Source organism: Manihot esculenta, chromosome 15 (genome assembly GCF_001659605.2).
Source record: "Manihot esculenta cultivar AM560-2 chromosome 15, M.esculenta_v8, whole genome shotgun sequence".
NCBI lineage: Eukaryota > Viridiplantae > Streptophyta > Magnoliopsida > Malpighiales > Euphorbiaceae > Manihot > Manihot esculenta.
The window spans coordinates 4233422-4257882 of NC_035175.2; the positions used below are offsets into that span (position 1 = coordinate 4233422).

At 34.7% G+C, this 24461-nt stretch overlaps 3 protein-coding genes and 1 long non-coding RNA gene across 6 annotated transcripts; 1 reads left to right on the forward strand and 3 right to left on the reverse strand.

The window, feature by feature from the left end:
• Positions 1 to 151: 151 nt before the first annotated feature.
• On the reverse strand, positions 152 to 4668 carry LOC110600781 (alkaline ceramidase). Its single transcript, XM_021737648.2, has 3 exons — positions 4514 to 4668; positions 1796 to 2121; positions 152 to 964 (listed from the first exon to the last, which is right to left on the reverse strand). The coding sequence occupies exons 2-3, from the start codon at positions 2044 to 2046 to the stop codon at positions 451 to 453; spliced, it is 765 nt and encodes a 254-aa protein (XP_021593340.1). The 5' UTR covers positions 2047 to 2121; positions 4514 to 4668; the 3' UTR covers positions 152 to 450.
• A 1926-nt stretch (positions 4669 to 6594) lies between these two features.
• On the reverse strand, positions 6595 to 13702 carry LOC110601635 (probable methionine--tRNA ligase). Its single transcript, XM_021738847.2, has 17 exons — positions 13431 to 13702; positions 13054 to 13198; positions 12476 to 12629; positions 12160 to 12315; positions 11502 to 11732; positions 11182 to 11325; positions 10259 to 10349; positions 10000 to 10106; positions 9781 to 9895; positions 9151 to 9269; positions 8993 to 9058; positions 8746 to 8874; positions 8512 to 8652; positions 8234 to 8345; positions 7808 to 8043; positions 7605 to 7706; positions 6595 to 7089 (listed from the first exon to the last, which is right to left on the reverse strand). Exons 1-17 carry the CDS (start codon positions 13570 to 13572, stop codon positions 6859 to 6861), a joined length of 2421 nt encoding a protein of 806 aa, XP_021594539.1. The 5' UTR covers positions 13573 to 13702; the 3' UTR covers positions 6595 to 6858.
• Positions 13703 to 15602: 1900 nt separating this feature from the next.
• On the forward strand, positions 15603 to 17807 carry LOC122721987. Its single transcript, XR_006348821.1, has 2 exons — positions 15603 to 15961; positions 17514 to 17807. It is a non-coding gene; the product is annotated as an uncharacterized LOC122721987 (long non-coding RNA).
• LOC110602239 (probable sucrose-phosphate synthase 3) lies at positions 16173 to 23438 on the reverse strand. 3 transcript variants are annotated; one of them, XM_043951457.1, is made up of 13 exons: positions 23419 to 23438; positions 22289 to 22665; positions 21120 to 21352; positions 20406 to 20469; positions 19600 to 20298; positions 19094 to 19225; positions 18876 to 19007; positions 18612 to 18788; positions 18477 to 18530; positions 18324 to 18386; positions 17092 to 18045; positions 16882 to 17009; positions 16173 to 16642 (listed from the first exon to the last, which is right to left on the reverse strand). In XM_043951457.1, exons 2-13 carry the CDS (start codon positions 22568 to 22570, stop codon positions 16363 to 16365), a joined length of 3198 nt encoding a protein of 1065 aa, XP_043807392.1. In that variant the 5' UTR covers positions 22571 to 22665; positions 23419 to 23438; the 3' UTR covers positions 16173 to 16362. The 3 variants fall into 3 exon arrangements, with proteins under 3 accessions (XP_043807392.1, XP_043807391.1, XP_021595396.1); XM_043951456.1 differs by lacking the exon at positions 23419 to 23438 and adding an exon at positions 22850 to 23063; XM_021739704.2 differs by lacking the exon at positions 23419 to 23438 and adding an exon at positions 22784 to 23063.
• Positions 23439 to 24461: the final 1023 nt, after the last annotated feature.

Sequence of the window (24461 nt, forward strand, 5' to 3'; positions counted from 1 at the left end):
TGAGTTGATAACCTTGCTTTGATCAATCCATAGGAAAGTTTAGAGAGTTTTATCTTTAAAAGCCAGGGAAAAAAAATGTAATATATATATTTATCATTCTCGGGTGGAGTTGATTGAATTTCTCATATGGGCACATTCACACTAACCACGCTTTTTAATCACAAAACAAATACATTGAGCATACATTTTCAGGTTTACAGAATCATGGACCTATTTGATCTGAAAATAATATATGGTACACAGACCATACATTTTCTTTCTAAGCAAAACCACTAGTTATACAACTTAAATCAACCAAAATCCAACTCAAGATCTCAACATTCAACTATCATTTACATCCACTTTGAAGACAGGATGGAAAAATTGTGGCTGCTACCGCTTGTTTATCTGCCAAAACCATATAGCTACCTCCAAATGAGGCGAAACAAGACTGGTTAATTTCCAGCAATGTCACTTGGTCTTTGGTTTTCGAACTTTAACATATGGGAAAAAGCCCATGAAGTGGACAACTTTTGGATCCCATCCTAACTGCTGAGCACGACAAAACATCAAGAATGTGTTTGCAAAATATGAATTGAAACCCATGAAGACATGCCATAAAGCATGCCCCTGGGGGTTGAACAGCCACTGAGAAATTTCATCACAAAGTACGCGATCCAAGAGCCAACATAGACTCCCCAAGAAAATGGTGCCCACATAGAACTTTGCAAGCCGCTTTGCGGACACATCATTTGTGTAAATGAAATATTTGTACATCCGTGGTATGCAGAGAAGACACAGTATAGCATAGTGCACCTTAAAGCCAATTCCAAATCGAACCAATGCATGAACAACTGCAAATGCAGCTCCATAGAAGAACAAGAAGATGGGCATTGTACTTCGGTAGTGCCAATCGGGTGAGTAAAGGATGTAGAAATACAAAAGCATTTCCCATACCATTGGTGTTTCATCACCTTGTTGTTGCCTGGAGGTAGGTCCAAAAGAACACATCTTAAAAAATCAACTTAAGTTGACCAACAATGATAACAAAACCATATAATGAGGTATGAATCAGCTAAAATACCAAGCCCATGATTACTCCATAGGAGCACGCAAGCACAGATACTAACACGTCAATTTCAAATTTCCATTAAAAAAAAAAGATTCTTTGACAAGCCAATGCAAGCAGAACAAGGAAAGAGTGAACTGATTCCCAGATTATCTCAACATATTTGAACTAACACTTCAAAGGCATGTCCTAGCGTCTATAAAGAGTTACTAAGTCATCCGGTCATCATTGTCTAAACTCTTCCAAATGTAATATATAAATAAATAACATTTTCAAGTATAATACGTTTTGAAAACGAAGACTCTCCTCCCCTCCCCCAGCATTCCCAACCTTTTTGCATATATTTTCTGTGGGCGAGGAAGACATTTACCTAACGAATGGCGCAAAAAAAATGATCTAGTTATGAACAAAAAGTAATACAATTATCTCTTCAAGGGTAAAAATCTAGGGGAATAACTTAAATTACTGTTCAAGCATTTTATAAATGCACTCTATCTAAAAGGTATCAGAAAGAGCAAGATTTAATGGATGCCATGTGTGAACCTAGAATCAACTGATATAACGAGTAGCTACCTGGAAGCATTTCTTGTACCTTCTTCACAAACAAGGAAACTTAATATATCTTTTCTAATTCCAAGCACATAAATAGATAATTTTAATGGACCCCTAACACCAAAATAATGAGTAAAGCAGTTCAAAGAAATTGAAGAGAGTCAGAGATATCAAATTATACAGAAGACCTCTTACATATGTTGTAACGTGCTGTGGTACAGTATGCTTCCAATAGCAAGTATCATATTAGATATGTTAAGTACACTAAACCTCTTCTCAAACCGTTGTCTCAGTGCATTTGTGAGGCCAACGAGAGCCAAAAGAATACTCGGGATATTTGATATGGTATTGAAAAACTCTGCAATATAAGAAGAATAGACATAATTTTTTTCACACCAATCAACAGAGGTTACAGGACCCCAAAAGCTTGATATTCCTTCAGCCATTCTTCAATAAATATGCACAAGGTGTATAATAAATCAACTTATGCACCTTCTGCTAGGCTTTGCTGAGATCATAACCTGCAATAAATGCATTGCAAAGGATGAGATAATAAACTTCAACTGGAAGGAACAACTGTCACCTGTCACTCACTTTTGCATGTTAAAAGAAGTGTTTATTTTGCTATAACCATTGCCAAAAAGGAGAACAAATTCGATTGCACTTGGAACTTGACCAAGGAACAAATGTCAATAATATAGAAACTACAAAGGAAAAGGCTCAGAACAATGAATTAGAACACCATATGGGATTAACCATCTAAACTCATCAAGACAAGTTACACTAAAAGGAATAAAAGAAAATTTGGTCATCTCACTAAATGCACCAAAATGTGTCATGGAAGTCTCTTTGTTCCCAACTTCTTATCTATGTTCAGACCAAAAAAAACCCTTCTTATCTATGTTACCAATATCGCAAACACCCAAAGAATGGGACCAAAGAGATAATTCTCATTCTTGACTTCTCCTTCTAGATAACCACACAACCCGTACAGGGCATAAAGGAGTCCCAGCAACAACAAAAATAAATGAATTAGTAACAAGTTAGAGAATCCTAAATTTTTGCTTTTAAATGGCAATTTCCTTTCATGGTCTCAGCTAAAAAGTAAATGATGATGTTTGTTACGACATCCATATATAAACAACTGTAGAACTGCAACATAATGAGAAAACTTCCTCATGAGAACCATGCTAACAATGAGACAACCAAATTATTGGACGTAGGAATAGGTCAACAGAAAATCTGAAAACCAAGAATAGAAGAAGATATCAGCTGAATGATCATTACTAATCTTCTAGCAATCATAATAAGAAAGTTGAGATTGTATTTCTCCAACAAAGAAAATCCTATTTCCAGCTCCTTCTCATTTTATTATACAGGGTTAACGGAATTCCTGACAACTGACAAGCTTCCGTGCAAAATATAGAACTTCTGCAGGGACCTTCGCCTTTCAAAGCTTTCAACAAATGTGCAACATGTGGCATTGTTACATACAAGAGAAAGAGATTTAGAAAGACTCAAGAATTGGAGGGAAAGACTGTCAAAGATAGTTAGATAGTTACAAGTCAGTCAGTGTATAACTACCTCACTTCCAGCTCACTATAAAGACTGGTAGCTAAGTAGTAGGACATCTTCTAAAGATCAATGAAGAATTATCTCTCTCAAATACTTCTCTTCTTCTCTCTCTCTCTCTCTCTCTCTCTCTCTCTCTCTCTCTCTCTCTTTCTATTCTCTCTTTTCTCCCTAAAACTCTTCTTCTTTCTTCTAATTCTATGGTTACCGAGACCCACAATTAGGGTTTCTGTGACAGGCATCTCCAATGCAAAATCCCAAATTACTACTCCAGTCTTACATTAGAACAATTGCCAAGGATAAATAACCCACGTTGTAAAATCCTAATCCCACATCAGTGTGATAAGGAAGTTTTAAAGGATTTATAATACTAACTCAAACTTACTAATTAACTTGGTTAACCATTTTGGGTCAAATGGAAAATAGATATAATTATTTAGGCAGTTGGAGTTGTGTTCAAACTTCAAACCGACGCACTGCAACAAACTGATCAGTTCGGTTTGATTCAGTTCTTCACTTCTTCTCTTATTTCAGTTCAGTTTTGGTTGAAATTTTTTATAAATTTGGTTTTATAAATTTAGTTCAGTTCGGAACCAAAACAATCAAATTCTCACACCTATACTCAATAGTACAGTTTTCCACCACAGATCTCCATAATGCTCTCAGAAGAATAGATACTAAGGCAGACAAAACGCGTTCATAGAAGGCTGTCTTCACAAGTGAAGAAGTTTGGAAACTATGAACTAATAATTTAATGTCTGATGAAATATTTATTTTTTAATATTTGTGTTGAACCTGTGATGGGACATTGATTAGTGTAAACGAATCAATTTCACAGGGAATATTCAAAATGGTAAACATCAATCAGAAACAACGTAAACGAGGCAAAACGAAGATCAAAGAAAACATAATGATAAGCTTACAAAGAAAAACGAACATCTTTAGAATCATAACGACGTCCCCAGTCGGCAGACAATTAGAAGCAGATTTAACATAAGGTACTGGCAATATCTATTCAGTCCTACATACATAGACTACGCGTATTACAAGTATTAGCACCACGCAAAGTTATGCCAATAAAAAAGCAACTACTACATCAACTAAAAGAAACTATATCATTCGTCGATTAATGCAAAATAAAACGGTAATCAATGTACTTCCAAATCAGCCCACGGCGCCGTCGCCGGTAAACTGTCATCATCATTACCACCGTAACTTCCAAACACAAGGCCGAAAAAGAAAAAAAAAAAGAGAAGCTATGAAAAAAACACGCCACTACTCGCAAACATCAAAAATAATCATAAAAGAAAAACAGAGAATCACGCTGAGAGAGAAACTAACCTTTCGAGATCAGATCTTTTTCTGCAAAAGGTATATAATTTTCTCTGGTTTTTTTCCACCCTTGGGGTTTTCTCTTTCCTACAGTAAAATAGAAGAACATAGGGCAATACGATGAGGATTTGTGAACGGTGGAAATATTTTTAGGGCTGTTCACTGTTTAGCGCGTGGAGAAGGAATTTATGGTTCAAACGTGCGAATGTTTGGAGAACGTGTAGGAGAACTTAATCCGTTGGATTAAATTAGCGAGCGGTTGGGATTGTTTTGGTTAAGGCGTTTATTGGTTTTATGCGTGGTGGTCCTCAGTAGGACAATGAACTTTGAGATTTATTTAGCATTGTTATTAAATTTATCAGTATCAAAAATATACTTCTAAATATATAAAATTAAAAATAATTTTAACTTTTTATATTATTTTCAAAACAAAAATATAATGAGTCTCACATTTTTTTAAATATTATTTTTTTTAAATCAGTGGAGGATGTTGAATCATATATACAATAAATCAATATATTTATGTAAATAAGAATACAAATTTTCTATCATTTCTGAAAAAAAATAATATAAATTGATATGTCTATTTTAAATGCTTGCAAGAATTGTCCGTTTTATCATTGCATGAGTAGCACGGGACCCAAGCCATCAACCAACTAGGCACACAGATCTATGAATTTGTTAAACACGTAATCAACATATTTAAACGGCAGAAGCACGAGAATGAAAACGACCTGTCGTCCAAGCGAAGCAAGTAGAAAGAAATTAATGTCAACGGCATGAAAAGTAATTTTTTTTTTTTTTGAATTTGTTAGTCTAATCCCCTTGATCGTTTGAAATTGAAATGCTATCGTCTCCTTTATAGGGTTTCCTTAGTCCAAATCATTGTCAAAATGGGAAATCCTCAGTGCTATATAAATGGTTATGATCATATGAAGTTGAAGAAAAGAAAACCAACGCTAAAGGCCATAGATCCTGGTGGTGATGATGAAACGTTAAGGGAGTTCACCGTTCCTTGAAATTTTAGTTTTTAAATATCTAAATCCTTTGATCTTCTAAATGTTACTATTGCGTCAGCCATTAATTTAATGGGCAGTAAATATTTGATGTCCCCGACAAAGTTTTTCAACTTATTTGTAATCATGAAGATTTAGTGAGAGACTTCAAATGCATTCTGAAAGTTAAAGGAGAATGAGAATATGAGGAATTTTCGTGGACATGACCAACCTACTAGCAAGAAACGTTCTGTCGTTCTGCGAAAAAGTGAGGATAATTTTACATTTAAGATGAGTAGTTGCCATTCTTGAAGGGCATGTGTTAGGATTGGATTGAAGTAATTGGGGAGACCTGTCCGCGAGATAAGGTTTTGCCATTTGCTGCGACATCATCTCAAGTTTCTAGTGATTTTGATCACTTTACGGACATATAAGAGGAGGAGAAATCCAGTGCTTCAGGAGTTTTCAAGTCAAGGAAGAATCCAGCGAGAGGATATGATTAAATCAATTCAAGAACTGGACCTTTCTGACTGTTAAAATTGCACCCAAGCCACTGGGTTTTGCCACAGGACTATCCCCTTCCTCAAGCAAGCAAAAGGACTAAACTTTTTTGTTAACTAGGTACTGAATGGTCATTGCTCAGTTGGTTTGCAGACTTTCAATTCTGCAAGAATACTCGCTCAAACGCAAGCGTCAAAATAAACATTCAATCCTTTTCAAATGTGAGAATTACAGAGTGTGAGCTAGGCAGCATGGACGCGGTAATCGAATTTTGGAGTGGCAATCAGTTGAAGTCCAAGTTCAGAAAACAAGGTACGCATATTACGTTTAGGGCGAGCCGCGGGGACCTACGAGAGAAGGATTTTTTTTTTGTGGGGGGGAGGGGGGGGGGGGGGATGTTGAAATAATGGAGCTCTATTAGAGTTAAGTGTTACAAATGCTTGAATCTATGATTGTTTTTTTTTTTTAAATTATAAATTGAGGACTTAACATAGTATGCAAAATTGGCCGTCATACCACCTGACTGCAAACTCTACAAAAATAGTTCATAAAACAGAAGGTTAAGCTGATGCTAATTTAGGTACATTGCTATTCTGACCACCAAATAACATAATTTCATTACTATTTGAAATTTGAGAATTTTTTTCCTTACTAACCACAAACAGCGAATTCAAGTATACCAATATAAATGAGGCAATACACGAAGCACTACATGGTTGCCGTTAGCATTTCTACACGGTTCATTATGAAGAGAAATCATTTTTATATCAAATAAGAAATGAACTGACAAACTAAAAGAAAAGCAACCTAGTCAAAATCTGGGACTTTCTGGCGTGACTTTCCAATAACTTGTGTTATTTACCTTATTGATCCACTTTGGATGGATGCAACCTTGCACACACCAGCTGACGTGGTAAATGGAATATCTTTATAGCAGGCTACTAGATCTGTGTTGGAATGGAGATCCACTTGCAGCGTCTCCCAGACCTTCTTTTTAGGGTTTAGGACATCATCAGGCTGACCTTCAAATCCAGGAAATGTAACTCTCTCTCCCACAGCAGCGGATTCGGGTGGATCAACCAACTCAACCTGAAAGAAATCCAGGGCTCATCATTGACAGCAGATTCAGACCTTTTACATAATCATCAACATCTATGACGTGCTATCATGTCAACATTGAAATCTGAAACATCAACATCTACATATTATGCTAAAAGATCATCACACATCAAATACGTTTATTTTATGACTGGTTTAACACCGTTATCTGAAATGCTGCATTCTGTGAAACATGGTGACACTAAGCATAATCTTTCAATATAAGGGTGTTTAATACAAGTATACAACAGACTTTATTGCTTGAAGCTATCAGGTTAAAATCCCTAGGAATCACTAGGTACAGAGAGTAATCACCAATACCAGTTTCACATGTGGAAATATCATGCATTACTCCCACCTTCAACCCAGCATATGAGAATCATGTAGTCAACTATTTAAGCTTACATACATACAATACAATTACAAATGATTTCATGCTTAGAAACACGTCTTCTTTAACATTTGCATAGATGCAAACACAACTGCAAAAGCACCATTTCAGTTACCTTGGTGTGGTCGCTGTTGGAAGCAGCAAGAACCATAGCTTGTGACTTGATACCCCTCATGGTTGCTGGCTTTAAGTTACAAAGAACGCAGACCTTCCGGTTCTGCAAAAGCAGTCATAATCATGAACAACCTCATAAAAGGCACTTCCTGACAGTGGAAAATGGCATCACAGTGTTATGATCTATAAGAAAGAGATAAGTACCTGCATCTCTTCTAGAGGTATATACTTGACAAGTCCGCTAACAACTGTTCTAGTCTCTCCTCCCCCCACATCAATTTCTTCCACATATAATGAATCAGCATCAGGATGCTTCTGAGCTTTCTTAATTAAGCCAACACGAATATCAAGTCTTGTGATGGAGATTTCTGGCTCAACAGTGCCCTTTGGTTTTGCCTCTGCAGAAGGCTTTTTGGTCTGTTGCTTCTTCCCACTAACATCTGTTAAACCCCACCCCACCCCAAAAAAGAAGGGTTCTATTTGTGTAAGCAACTATTTAGAAACTAATAACCAATGACCAACCACTATTACCTAGTCATAATAAGCATTCAAGAGCTAATTAGCAATTGCTTCTGCGAAATAGAATAAAATTGTTAAAGTGAGAAGAAAAGGACATGAACAATTAGTGACCTGAAACTTTCGTCTTCTTCAGCTGCTCAGCAATTTTTGCTGCTTCAGCTTCTGCCCTCTCAGCCTGACTTCCAGCAAATTTCTGCCTGAAGAAATCCACTTCTTCATCTTTCTGCACATCAATGAATATTAAAATAAATTAAAAAAACATGATAAAAATAGGACCAGGCCCCACCAAATATGCCCACTCCCCCATTAACATCAAAGGCATGCACATGTGGATACCGCCCACCAATCAAGACATGCATGCTTAATGGATAAGCTACACAAGGACATACCAGTTCCTTGAACAATGGCTCTGGTGTCCCAATTTTATGGTTGGTAGATAGATATTCCCAAGGTTTCTTTGCCCTGTCAATATCTCCTTTTTCATCACAAAGTGAAGCCTTTTCAGGTGGCAAATTAAGCTGCTTGAAGACCTTGTATAGCAAAAAACATGTTTCAGCTCAAATTAACTTCTGACAAACCTTCCATGACTGCCATTTAGGTAATTTACAAAGCAACTAAATTACCTCAAGAGAGAAGGATGGCATAAAAGGTTCTAGCAAACATGCAAGAAGGTATACAAGTCCAACAGCAGTCCTCATAACAATATTACATGAAGATTGGTCTTCCTTGTAAAGCTTCCAGAATTGACTTTCCTGTAAAAGAGATGGAAGAGAAATTAGTTTTGCAGTAATCTAAAAACATCAAAACCATAACAAGATGCGCAAGTAACCAAGCTTCTGTATCTGAGTGATTTCAGAGTTTTAATTTTACTTGCAAATATGCATTCCCTTCACTAGAAATGCTCATTGCAGTTTTCAGTCCCTGCTTTAATTTGACCTGGAAAAGAAATTGCAATTATGAACATGAGAAAATTTCAAGTAATAGCATTGTGGAAATGTGGAACAATGCTATTTTAGTAAAGCTTATACCTTCTCCATAGCTTCAACATATTGCTCCACATATTTATGAACTTCTTCAGCCAATTTCTTTGTCAGGGGATGTGAATCTGCATTTGGAGCATCTGGAATAATGGAACCATATCCTGCTCCTGTAGATTAAAATTGTCAGTTTTCCTCAACATGCCAAATGCAACAGCAATCCAAAAAATCCTGTAACTTATGAATATTCAAAGGTCAAAGCACTTCAGACTGATGATTGGCCCTATCACAGATTTCTGCAAAGGAAAAAATGCATGACAGTTGAATCGTGCACTAAGAGCATCATTTTATGAAGGAGATATTTAAATTAAGAAAATAAAAAAAATAAAAGATGCTATCTCAATCTCAGTGCAACTGAAGTTGAAAAGAATTGAAAAGGGAAGGAAGAAAAGAGAAAGGAAAATTTTCTGCATTAAACGAATTAAGAAACGGGGGAAATGAATTTTTCCAGCGGTGAACTCAAAAATACTAAACCCTCATTGTGAACAGAAGTCTACACTCTACAACTCCTTTCCCACATTCGTAAATAATGTTAAGATGCAGGAGTTGCCAAGACCAAAAAATCCATCTGTCAAACAATAATTCAGAAATCTAAGGCTGAATTTCAAGCAGTTCATGTACCTGGAGGCTTAGAAATAAAAGCTAATACTCGATTGATGAAGTTGCCCAAATTATTGAGCAACTCACTGTTAAGTTTTGCTTGCAAGTCGGACCATGTAAATAAAGTGTCAGATACCTGATTAACACAAGTCCAAATAAATTTAGCATTTTACATATTGAAAGAATAGGATGAAAATTTTAACTACAGAGAGAAAATAGGACAGGAAAGAACAGGATTACCTCTGGCCTGTTAGTCAATAAATAATATCTCCACACTTCTACAGGAATTTTTGTATCCTTTACATCATTACCAAAAACTCCTATGCCTTTACTCTTGGAAAACTTTCCTGCAGTAAAAAAAAAACAAATTCACAATGCCAAAGGCAAAAACATTCATTTCCTTATAAATTGGGTTGTCCTCATAGTTTCTTTCCAGTTAAGCATGATAATTCACCAATTATTTCATCTTGGTGAAATCAATATCACATGGTTGACTAACCTGCCTCGTAGTTTAAGTATTCAGTAACACTTATGGTCTTCATCAAGGTCCAATTTTCACCAGTTCCCAGAAGTGTAGAGGGAAACATCACCTGAAATAAGATTAAGGTTACAAGAAATTATCAGCTCCCAGAAAAGTGCAAAAAGGCCTGATAAAGCTCAATTGCGATAACAAGTCCTTTCGTGTCTCCAGCTTCCCAAGCAAGATGTTGAATATAGGAACATTAATAAAGAAAAGTTGGCAAATCCTTAAGGAGCAACCTTAAGTTATAAGAAATATCTCATTACATTTAATCTTTTTTTAGGGAAAACAAACATCATAATGCTATTCAACTGCTAAATACAACATACTCTGTTTACCACAAATGTCTGTACAGCAAGCTAATGTTGAGAGAAGAACACAAAAAATAAAATATTAAAGAAAATTCAAGAGAAGGAAGGTCTCTACTGGGTCTGAATTTTTTAAGAAATAAGAAATCCAGCCAGTCAGATCAACTGACATCTGGCCAGACAAATGAAAGTAGTTATAGTTCAAAAGCTGATGAGAAGGCGCAGCAGACCACAAACCATACAGGCAAACTTCTTCTGCTGAATAAAATTAAAGATCCATCTCTTTTACAGTTCTAATTATGACAAAGAAAACAACAAAAATACTTTAATCTTGATATTTAGAATATGCAATAATTTCTCAGATGCATCTAGAATGAGCCACAACTTTACTATACTGCAACTATTACCCAAACAGAAGAAAGCAAGGAAAAGAGAGGACAAGAACTATGTAGACTTTTAAGCCCTGAAAGAAATGGCATAACCACGGATATAAATAAAACATTTACACATATTATATGAAATCTATAGTCTAATTTTAATACTTGATATCTCCACATAGGGTGTCAACAAAAACCTAAAGAATAGTATACTTACAGTGTGGAATGGCACATTATCCTTTCCCATAAACTGATAAAGCTCCACATTTTCAGGATTCTTCCACCATTTCTCCCAGTCAGGTGTATAGCATGCAGTGATTGAGACATATCCAATAGGGGCATCAAACCAGACATAGAAAACCTACAAAAAGTGTAATGGAAGCTAAATGAATCCCAAGTAGTGAAACTGACTACAGATATACCATTATTTACATGGAAGAAGAAGAAAAAAAGGATAGATCCATTAAAGCAACCATTCGACACTTGCTAGGACTTGTAACTGGAAGCAATGGCAGCATACTAAATATGTTCTCTAACCTTATCCATAAATTTCTCATGCGGCACTGGGACCCCCCACTTCAAATCTCTAGTAATACATCGTGGCTTCAACCCTTCTTTCAACCATGCATTTGTTGCTTGAATAGCATTCTGGCTCCAAGATCCAGCTATTGACATGCTCTCAATATATTTTCCCAGTTTATCCCTTAGCAGAGGAAGCTCAAGAAACAAGTGATTTGTCTCACGAATGTGTGGAGTGTTTCGACAAACCTGTTCAGGTAGTAAGGTAAATGCAAAGTAAAATAAGATATAGTAACATTTGTTGTAACATTATTGCTACATGTGAACAAAAATGTAACTACCATCACTAATCAACTTGAAAATTAAGGGGTGTGAAATAAGTTCACAGTGAGGCACTAAGTTAGCCGACCAGCCTATATTTGCGCTTCCACATTCAAGTTACTGATAAGATTATTAAGCATCATTGCCAATATCCTAGTATAAGGAAATTCACCTTCCACATGGATAAAGAATTGAGAGAATAAAAATTATCCAGTGTGAAGTGGGTCTTAAGATATTTAGGCTCAAGGCACTATGTTATTCTACACATTTTAGCCCATATATAATAATATATCATGCTGAATTGCTGATAGAACCATGCAACCGAAAACTACCAGAATGTCAGACACATCAATACCTTGCACCTAGGATCTTTTAACTCTGTTGGATTCAACAGCTTTCCACACTTTTCACATTGATCACCTCGTGCAGAATCATAATTACAACCTTCAGTAGGACAATTACCCTCTACAAGCCGATCAGCCAAGAACCTTTTGCAAGTATCACAGTATAGCTGAATCATGGTAAGAGTTAGTAAGACAAGCCAAGATCACCTCAAACATAAGATAAAGTAGGTAGTTGACAAACGAAACTGAATATAACAGCCAACTGACAATCATGCATAATATGAGAGCCATGTGATGTCACATTCAAAGCAAAATATGAATCCATACCTGTTGCATTGCGTTCTCAGAAAGCCAATTGTTCTCTAACAACTTCTTAAAAATTGCTTGGCAAACTTCAGTTTGCTGTGGAGATGATGTCCGTCCAAATTCATCAAAACTTATATTAAACCATTTATAAACTTCCCTATGAATTGCATGGTACCTAAAGAAGAAGTTACAGGCAATTATAAGATATTTAGCACCTAAACATTCAGCTGGATAAATTATTTTGTTGCTTAACTCTATAATGAAAGTTCAAACAAACTAAAATTGAAATGAAACAGAATGCAAGTTCATATCTACATATTTTGAGGACACGGAAATATCAATAGGACATGTGTGTGTGTGTGTGTATTTGAGTTTTATGTGTTCTCATCACTGGGAAAATGTCAAATGTCAAAACAGTGAGGCTTAATATTCACGATCCACTTCATGATAAACACATATGTACCCTTAATAAAAATGCTAAAATATCAAACCATCCATTAAAGCAACATAATAGATCCCTCAACATTAACAAATATTCATTAAACAACTAATACTTGCAAACATGTCAAGGAGTTGACTGTTGAGTGAAAAAAAGTTACTTGTCGCAAATCTCTTTTGGGGTGCAATTCTCCTCCAAGGCCTTGGTCTCTGTTGCCGTTCCATACTCATCAGTTCCGCATATGTATATGGCATTGTAGCCTCGAAGCCGGCAATATCGAGCAAAAACGTCAGCGCTCAAAACACCTGCCAAACAAAAAAAAATGTATACAATGGATGTACTAGCATACCCACCACCAGAGTTATAAAAATTAAACAGTTTTTCAAGTCTATTCATGCTTTAAACCCAAAAACTCCAAGTGGTTACCAAAGAAGTAACTACACGAACATAAAACCAAAGTATCTCTGCAAAATTCTAGACGAAAAACAAAAAGAAAATGCAGAATTCTCTAAAATTGCAAGGGACAGAGAGAAATACATCCGATTATATTGCCAAGGTGAGGAACGTTATTGACATAAGGCAAGGCACTAGTGATAAGTATGTTTCTCTTGCCAGGGATCGGGACCTTCGGGGCTGTCCGACCATCACCGGAGCTATTTGTGGATGAGAGATCTCCCATGGCTCCGGCAACTTCCTGGCTAGGTTTCTAGAACTCAATTCAAAGACTGGCGTTCTCTGCTAGCTTCCAGTTGTCTGAGGTAGAAATGACGAGAGAATGAGAGGCGCTTCAATTCTAGGCTTGGTAGGGTTAAGTTATCGGTCCTTAAATACCCTCTTTTTCCCAACTCAAGCTTCAAGGCTGTGTCCCTTTTTATTAAGTACTCCACGCTCTTTCAAGGTAAGTGTGGGTCACTTTTCATTTTTTACTTTTACCCCATCTCCACAATTAATTAATTAATTTTTTTTTAATTTGTGAATTACGTAATGTTTTTTGTCCTAATAATATTTCTTGTTTGTATAATTTATTAATATAAAGTTTACTTAATTATTTTAATGTAATTTAAATTTAATCTAAATTTAAAATAATTACCTACTTTCTAAAATTAAACTAAATTTTCATTTTAAATTATTATTAATCATTTTATTTTAAATATTTTTTGTAATAATTTAATAATATTACATTTTTACAGTATATTTAAAAGTATAAAAAAAACTCTCAACTTTATAAATTATAACAATTTTATCATAAACTTAAAAAAAATCCCAAATTATGGAATTAAATGAATTTATTCTCTGCTATCAACTACTTCTAAATTTCAGAAATGTTAATTGAGTTGTTAAAAAAATACAAATATTAAAAAAACAAAAATCCATGGCCTAATTATAAAAATTGAGATTTTTTTTATCATTAATCACCAATCATTATAATTTTCTTACTCTTTTATATTTTTTAATTTTTTTCTCAAAAAATAATTTTGTTACCATATTTATATTTTATATTTATTTTTAAGCAGAAAATTCATATTTAATAAATTTATGTTAATTTTTTATTCTTCCTTTTTATGTTCTCTTCTTTTCAAAATAAGAAAAAAAATGCATGTTGTTTTACCTTTTTAGAATAATTAAAAGATTTTTTTTATTTTAAATTTAATATAGATTGTTTACTTATAAAAGCAAAGGTTATAATGTTATTTATTTAAAATATATAAATAAATGTAATAATTTTAAAATTAAAATTAAATTTTTATTTAAAATGTAAAATAAATAGACTAATGTCAATACCTTTTTAGTTAAAAAAACATAATAATAATAATAATAATTATATTTTCAGAATATCAAAAATAAAGAAATTAAAAGATATAATGAATTTACTATATTAGAAAAAAAAAATTAAATTTACATTTTCTATAACTACACCTTAAATTTGTGTGTTTCTTAATAATTATACTTAACCGTTAACGAGATTGTGGCTGGTAAATTATTCAATAACTCTTGAATATAGTTATTAAGAAAAAAAAATTAAATGTAATTTTTTTCGAATAATTTAAATTATAATTATTAAAATCAATAAAGTCTGAATTTTTTTTAGTTATTATTTATAATTCAAATTACAACAATTATATATCATACATTTACACATACAAATAAATATTGCAATTTAATAATAATTTATATTATTTTACATAAAATGTGGGAAATTTCATTTTTTTATTATGTTAAAGTTTAATTATCACATACCATATTTTATATTTTGAAAAATATTTTTTGTAAATATTTTGTAATGAAATAATTTATTTTTTATTATTTAATTTAAAAATAAAATATACTTAAGTGTTTTAAATATTATAAAATATAAAAAATATTTTTCTTAAAAAAAATAAAAGTTTAGACTCTATTTACGTATTGTATTTAAAAAATATTTTTTATGAAAAAACATTTTCTATAAAATAATTTATTTTTATCATTTAATTTTAATTTAGAAATTAAATTAAATATATTAATAAATTTACATATAAATATGTTAATAAAAATTTTAAAATATAAAAAACTATTTAATTTGAAAAATATTTTCTATTAATTAATTCTTTAAATATTTTAAACATTAAAAAATATATAAAAAAATATTTTCAGTAAACTTTAAAAATTTTTTAAACTATTTTTGATGTTTGTAAATTAAAATTGTTAAGTTATAAAAGGTGGATAAAGAGAAATATACGAATCACGAAGTTATATAATTTAAAAAAAAAACATACAAAATACTAAATCACGCTCACGCGCTCTGCTCTGCAGCGAACCATATATCCTCAGCAGAATAAACGAACGCTTTAAGCGTCAAAGCCTTTCTATACGGCGAGTGCATCTGTATACACCAGTAAAATTAAGACACACAGATGAAGCGGTGGACGGCGACTGTGGCGTCTGCCTGACTGAATCCTCCATGGTTAGCTTCGACGGCCAAATTCCGGCGCTCGCAGTACACGTAGAAACAATTCACGCAGTCTGATTCTTCAGTTCGAGTAAAGTGAATCAAAGCTTTTTACGCCTTGGATTAGGCTTGGGTACTTCTGGTATTGCTTCACCTTTAATTTCCACTCATTATATTTTATGAATTTCTATTTTGTCGAAGTATTTTATGGATTATTACCGTTCAGGTTTCTTGGATAAATAAGTTAAAGCAACCAGGACACTAAACAAAAGAGCTTATTAATACTAGGATGATATAGGAATAATGAACTCTACAGTCTTGATTATCAAGATGCAGTGAAAGGGGGGGCCGGGTGGGGTTGAATTATTGCAGACTAAATTTTATACAGTGCAAGAAAGCAAATTGCTATAGTGGAGTGTCACTGTATGCTACATTGTGACACGTTAGAAAATGGAGAGGAATGGGAAGATACCATCTTTGTTTTAATAACAAAAAGGAATACAATAAATTTCACATAGAAACAAATATGAACTGCCATGCATCTCACATCCCAGTAGCTTTTGATACTTGCTTCAAAGCTTCAGCGATCTCACTGGCTGATGATTCACCACTCAAATGTGCAATCAAGCGACTCTCTTTAGGAACAAAGTCATCTTTTAACTCCATGGATCTTAGCAATTCTTCAGATCCTTTTATCACCACACCTTTCATTATTATGGTCTTATGAGCCCCAGCTACCATTTGCTCATAGTCAGTGTCTCCAGTTTCACCAAGAATTACATACATGTTTGCAACATTCAACCTCCAACGGACGAAAAGGTACCTATTAATCAGAAGCAAATGGAAATAGAAACAAATCCTCAACTTATTACAATCATTCTGTAGGACTCCTTAAGATCTGGTGGTTAAGGGATTTGGTTAAACAACAAGAAGCCAATTAATCAATGATCAAGAATTAGTATCAAAAAAGTTACATGTTAAGTCATGAAACTGCATTCCATAATTTTAAAACGTTATCACATAACAGGCCAATTTTTAAAAGCACCATTTATCTAAAAGTACCTCAGCGCCTGTGCTCGAGATGCCAAGAGAGGAATGATTTGCATCCTTGTTGAGCTCCTGCAGTACATTGGATGACAACGAAGACCCCGCATCCTTAGTTTTTGCCTCAAATCATGCACTTTCATAACCTGTAAAAGCACATCAGAGTGAAAATACATGTATAAAAACAACCCTTGTTAAATTAACCTCAAGAAAAATATCTTCTTTTACCTTTTTGCGATCCTTGATCCAGTATGCGACGCAATGGGCATTGCTTGATTTTGAATCTAACTCGATGAGGCTGGATGATCCTTTAGATTGTTCTGCACCTTCAGTTGTGTTTATTAGCTTCCAGATGGTTTTTTTAAGACCTTCACAACCCCAGCGGTAGTCTATATGTGATGCATAATCTGGATCCGGTAAAAGTTCTCCATTCTCTTCAGTATAAGTTCCAGGGTAATACAATTCACTACCACTGCTACAAATCAATGCATCAAACTCATTTACTTGAATCTTTGCCGATGCCAAGAATTCTACTGTTTCTGACAATGGCATAGCTGTAGCTAAAGCAATCCCTGATGTTCTTGCAAATAGTGAGTCTGACCTAACAGCTTTAATTACATATTGCACAACTTGAATCATCTTATTTTCAGGAGCCCCTTCAGCGCCATAGCAGTCAAGAGCTATTACAATCAACCTTCGTCGCCTCCTCAACATGGGATACTTGCTCATGCCAGTCTCATTCTTTCCACCTTCAGCATCTTTTGGGCCAGCCTCTGGTTTCTTGATCTTCCTCATTACCTGGTTTACTTGAGCTTGTATCTCCGGGTCACCTGCAGCTGCTGCTGAATAGTCGAGTGATTCATTTAATGAAGATTTATCGCCATCAATTGAGAGCCTAAGAGACATATCTTGCACATCCTTCAGGGAATCATTGAGAGATGACTCTTCAGCAGCCATCTCATCTCCTGGAGTATCAGTTTGCCACTGTGGGTGCCTCATTCGGCATGCTGCTACCCTAGTCAAGTAAGTGCGGCAGTGTTCTGGCCATGAGAAAAGGTGTATATTTTTCCAACCATTCTTTCTGCACTCATGCCATAGATTCTTCTCTGATACCAATGTAAGTAGTGCATCAGCAATAGCTTGCTGATCATGAGGATCCACAAGTAGACCGTTGTTCAATGCCTACCAATCAAATCAAGAATAATAAAAACTTCAGATTTTCAATCATCAAATTCATAGTTCCATTACATCCATAATAGCTAAGAAATAGGAGAGTGAGAAAAAGAAAATAAAAATCCTACACAAATTTCCAACAAACCGATTCATTCTAAAGTTTACTTTTATTTCATCTGGCTATCATTCAATCAGATGGGATAGACATAGAACATGAAAATAAGACTAAAGCACATCCAAGAAGCTGGCAGTCTATATGCTAGTTAATAGATGGGGATTGTCTTTACTCGATTGATGTCAACTGGGCCACCATTTTTAGTTGCCACCATAGGAAGCCCGTGTGCAGCAGCCTGAATTTTTTGAAACCAGTATCAAAATATCATTATTTGAGCAAAGGAAGATGAGAACATGAAAATTCTAATTTACTAAGATAAACTAACCTCAATTAAGGTAAGGCCAAAAGGCTCGACCAATGCTGGGTTTATGAAAACTCCCTGGCAGATACCAAATCACTTAATCAATAATTAATGTGAGTTTCATATAGATTTACTTCTAAAACAGTATTTCCAGTAAACCTTTGTCTTTGCAGCAAGCCGATAAATATCTGGAACTTCGTATTGCTTGTGATGCTTTGGATATGCAACTAGCCCATAGAGATCATACTTGTCTATCAGTTTCAATACTGTCATGAGAACACTTGCATTTCCACCTGTCATCTCATCTATATCGTCCCTGTTTCCCATGATTAGTGTCTGCATCATAGAATATTAGTTTTCTTAAGTGTACCATATCACCATGTTAAAGATTACTTTAACTGCCTAGTTATAAAATGTTCGTACGAGATTGGCAAGCTCTCTTAATGGACGGCACTCTCCAAAGGCTTTCAGTAACGTAGTAATATTTTTCTTTGGGTCAGGCCTTGACAAGGCCAAAATCATTGGCTTGTGAGGATTAGTAAGGAATCTCATCACCTGCCATAAGAAGATAGCACAAGGCAACAATAGTTCATACGCTTAATCAAGTGGAACAACAATCAACACACAAATGGGACACTCACTTCAGACCATATTGCAGGGATTGCTTTTGGGGAACCATCAGAACCACCAATAAGTGATGCAAGTTCCCCATCAACTTCTGGAGCATCTTCTTGAACCACAACATTGCTGAAGTCCATACCAGGAGTGATAACCTGTAAAGAAATTTTGCTTCATTATTCCAACAGAAGGTCCAAAGGATAATTTTGTTGCATTCATGATATATTTTGGATTATAATTTACTGCTTAGACAATAAAAACAGAAAGCTAGAAATTAAAGTGGCAGTAGGGAACAAAAATGATGCTAGCGTAGCAGCCTTAAGCAGTCAGAAAGGAAACATAAAAACTCTAAGTTTGTATGCAAAGGGAGTTCTGTACTGTGTGAGCAAGAACATATATTGACATACAATTTTCACATTACTTTCAACATTCCATCCTATATATCTATTTACGCTGATTCACATATAAACACGGTAAGGCAGCACAAAGCCAGGGAAAAACAAACTGAAAAGAAGAACCACTGTCTTACCACCATCCTTGGCATGTAACGGCCATGGCAATTGACACCTCTTCTAGAGCGAGCACGCAAAACCTTTTCAAGCTTCACATCAAATCCATCATAAAGTCCCCATTGCTCTTCAATCTCCTGTTTGGTACTTGTGATCACTAGTTCAGCAGCATCAAGTGCGAGCTCTTCTGCTTCTATCCTCCTCATTATTTTATATGTTGAATTGATGTCTTCCTTTGATTGCCGACCCTGCTTAAGAAGCTGTTCAAGCTTGTTTCTTCCAAGTGAATGTCCTGTTAATACCATTGGCACATTTAAAGCACCTGATAAAAGTGCAGCACTATCGCCTGCATCAGCATAATGACCATGAATGACATATGGCCACACAGGGCCATCCCCTCCAATCTGCTCACCCAAAACTTTTGACATATTAAGAATATGAGCAAGAGCCCCATCCACAAATTCCTGAATATAGGGCCAAAGTAATTCTTTCCTGAGGTACTTATCACGGGGACCAAAGGGAATCCTAATAATATATGCCCCACTGCTTTCTCCAACCTCATTGCCATCAGCATCTTCAGATCCTGAAGTTAGCATCTCTGTTGGCTCACCATAACTCCAGTCAACTTCATGAGAGGAAACTTGGCGAGTGAAAAGGTCTACCCTATACACCCCAGGCATTCTAGCAAGTGCTCTAGCAAGTTCTACCACATATTTGACCTGATAAATCATAAATGATGTATAAAAGCCTAAGACACAGAATGAAGTGATAACAGGTGCACTACCTACAAGTTAACAATTCAATGACATTATAATGCAGCATCTACCTGTCCACCAGTGTCAGAATCTCGACCAAGCTCCATATTTTCTCCACGTACCAAACCATGTAAACTGGTCAAAAATCATATAGCAGGAATGAATCATCAGAGGATTCTTCCACTTAAATATAAATAGATACGCATTGAAGGAAAACAAGGTACTCTATGTATAAAAAAACTTGCAGCTGAAGTTCAAATTTCTCAGTTTACCTAATTGACACATTCAAATTCTCATTTACCTAAATGACACATAAGTTAACCATCAATCCAAACAAATTAAGTAAAAGAGCACTAAAAATGTTCATTCCATAATCATGCCACAATTGAATTAACTAACAAAAGAAGCTATCACCTATTAAGCCATTTCAAGATCAGATTGTCAACAGCATAACAAGCTAGAATTCCAGTTCAATCACTGAATGTGAATTTTTTTTTCTTTTACTTATAATGTTTCAGTAGCCTGAATGACTCCAAAATTTTTTTCCCTTCCCTCCAACTTCACTATATTGCAACAAACCAATAAAAGGAGACAAAGAAATTTGACATAAAGCCTGATTTTGAGATGATAATTGAAGTCATCATCCCTCACCGTCACTCCCAAATGCAACCTTAAAAATTTTGTTGCTACAATTGAAAGCCAAATGAAAAATTAAACTGAAAATAGCTGTCACATTACATTTATATGCATGTTCCAATTGTAATATTCTGCTAAAAATAAGTAACCTGATAAGGACAATGTAGAGTTTCTTTTCATTTTTGTCCTCCGACCAAACTTCCAAGTTGGAAAAGTTTCTCTGGAATTTTTTCCTTGGGGTCTCACTTAGCAACATCTCTCCCACGATATCCCCTTTCTCTCCTTCTGACAAGTCCTCTGACAGATCTTCGGTTGCGTCCCTTCTTCCTTCTTCCCGTTCCCATCTTCGACTTGCCTGTCTTTGTTGTCCCTCCCATTCCAACTGTTCAAGAATCAGAAAGTATTAACATTTAAACCTTGGTAAATACATAATAATAAAAAGAAAAACAGATAAGATTATCATAATTGGTTCAATAGCATGTCGAGTGATAGTAAGGACGGCAAGAAAGCCACATTATACCCTTAGGAAGATTCTGTATATTCTATGACCCAAGAAAGAGAAAAAGCAATATAGGTTCTCACTCAAATTTTACACACCATAACATCAAGTGCTTGAAATGAATTAGGAATAGATGGCAGGGAATCCATATTATGGCTGATTTTGACAGGGCAAACATAAGAAGCAATAAAGTTAAGGCATTACTCAATAGAAACATAGCCCAACTTGGTGACATCATTCAATTTCATGAACATGGTAGATCCCATTCGTGTCCAAATGATGTAAAAAATTAATATAAAGAATTTCGAAAGGCAACTATCTGATTCTCGGTCATGACTGACTGACTGAAAAGGCTCATTTAATATTCATGAAAATTCTCTCTCATGACTGACTGCATCCACATTGAATCAATGAACATTGATTCTCGGTCACTAAACAGAAAAGAAACAGAGACTAACAATAATAATAACTAAAAAAAAAAACAAATATAATATGAAAATGAAACTAAACCAATCGTCCATGAAAACTACAACATCTTAACGAAACTCGAAGCTGTTGAATTTTTATTCAATCCTCATCACCCATTGATTAAAATCAATATTAGTCTCTAAACTGAAGACACGTAATATCACAGATGACGCCTACCTCCAAAAATCAATTAGCATAAGATTATGTATACACATATAAGCATCCAAACAGAATTTGCCAATGTTGATTATCCGAAAACTAGGACTTATACTGATAGCGACCCATCAATTTGAAAAAGCAAGAGTTACCAAATTTTACACACACAGAATTACACATATATACGGCAGTGACCTGCTTCTTCTTGCGAGTGAGGTGCCAAATACGCCAGCACATGTTCTCGAGCCTGGAGCTTCGCTCGCGGGTGTTGCGGGTGGCAACCACCTTAATCCACGTCCTGTGCAGATCAGTCTCATCGACTCCAGTGACCACCTCCTCCACAAAGTACTTAGTCGGATTAAAATGCCCCCTGTCGCTCAGATTTACAGGCGGCGCCGGCTTATGCTCTTCAATAGCACCCGCCCCACTATCCAGTATCGCCTCCAGGTACCCATTAATCCATTCGTTTCCGGCCATTATAGCACAATAAAATCAGCCTCGGCGTATCCTTTGTATTGGTTAAGCGTTATAGGCAATGCTAAACGGATTCTTTAAATTGGTTAAGCGATGCTCTGTAAAACAAGAAAACAAAAGCTTTCTATATCAAACAAGAAAGAAAATATCCATTTTCCCGGAAAAAAAAATTAAAACATATATATATTTCAGGGGGTTGTTCATGCAAGTAGAAACCAAGAAAGTAGAAACCAAGAAAGTCGTCCTGTTGGCTATGGTGGAATAAAAATTCCGTTTTCTTGCCTTGAATGTGAAATTAAAAAGAAAGAAAAAGTTGGGATTTTCCAGGAGAATTTTGTTGCGTTCTTGGGATTTGAATACAATAAAAAGGTCAGGCTACGGTAGGAGCGTAGAACTCTGCGAGAAGTCCTGATGAGTAAAAAAATGAAAGAAGAAGGAAGAGGCGCAAGAGGAGGGAAGAGGAGGGAGGAAAGAGGTGGGGCATAATGTGGGGTTAGACACGTGTAAGAAAAATATAGTAGTAGTCATGGGTCTACTTCACACTTGGAAGGCAAGGTGTGGAGGAGATGATCGTTTTTCTGGGTCATCTTTTTCAATGCTTGTCCGCTTCCCAATGCGAGCTTACGGTTTGTTTTGCCTTTCTTCCAATTAAGCCTCCGCCTCGTCTCTGTTACTCCTCCCTATTTCAGCGTTTATATAAACAAATTTTTTTTCTACCAATTATGATATAGAAGTTAAAGATTAGTTTCTTAATAAATTTTTATTAATATTTAATTATAGCCCCTTAATTTTGAATAATTTGAAATAACGAGGATTTATATTGTATCTTGAAATGTGGGAGATATCTTTACCTCATACGAACGTCTGATTTGTCATTCGTGAAGTGTTGAGTTTTACACTTTTACGTGAGCCTCCACTTGCCACTTTGCTCGCTTGTTCACATGCGTATATATCCGCCGGGTCCGGAAATATATATAGGGCTCGTACAATGGGTCTTTTGCTTCTGGTTGCTTCTGGTTTTGCTTCGGTTCCAACCAATCCCTATTCACAATCCAATCGTGACATTATTTATTTAAATAAAAACTATGCCATCCATCGAATTATTTTTATTCTAAATTTTATTAAATATTTTGATAATTAATGAAAGATTATTTTTAAAATAAAATATAATTATAATAATTAATTTATATATTAATTATATGGCAGCAAACCATCTATTTTAAAAAGATTTATTTTTAAAATAAAAGTGTATGGCAGCAAAGCCATCATCCCACATTGTGCTAACCACAATCGACCAAACTTTATCCCTTGCCAATCTAATTTTTCTTTTATGCCTTAAAAGATCAAAATATAATACATCTTTTTCACACAAGTAGCTTTCCAAGTTTATAATTTTGTTAGGAGTTGCATGCAAATGCTTCAATTTGGTGATTGCTTGACGCCTTCTGAATCCAAACAAAAACCATGAGAGTGGGCGCATCTAGCCAGCTCAATATTTTTGTGTCATATTGGCTTTCTATCACCTGTTTCTCACTATACTTTTTAACACTTTTCGCAAATATTAACTGTTAATTATTTTAACAACCAGTAAATGATTTAATAATAATAATCAATAAATATAAAAAATAATTTTTTATAATTCATACTGTGTTATTTATTAAATAATAATATTTTTACAACATTAAAATACTAAATACTACTTTTAATTTAGTATTAGAGTTAATAGCAAAAAAAAATAATTATTATTTTTAATTTTTATAATTATATTATATATTTTTATGATTTGCCAATTAAATTTTATATTTTTATATTTGTTTCAATTATATTTTAATATTAAATTTTATGTTAAAAACTAATGAAATTATCATAACACATCACTATGCCATATCAGTGA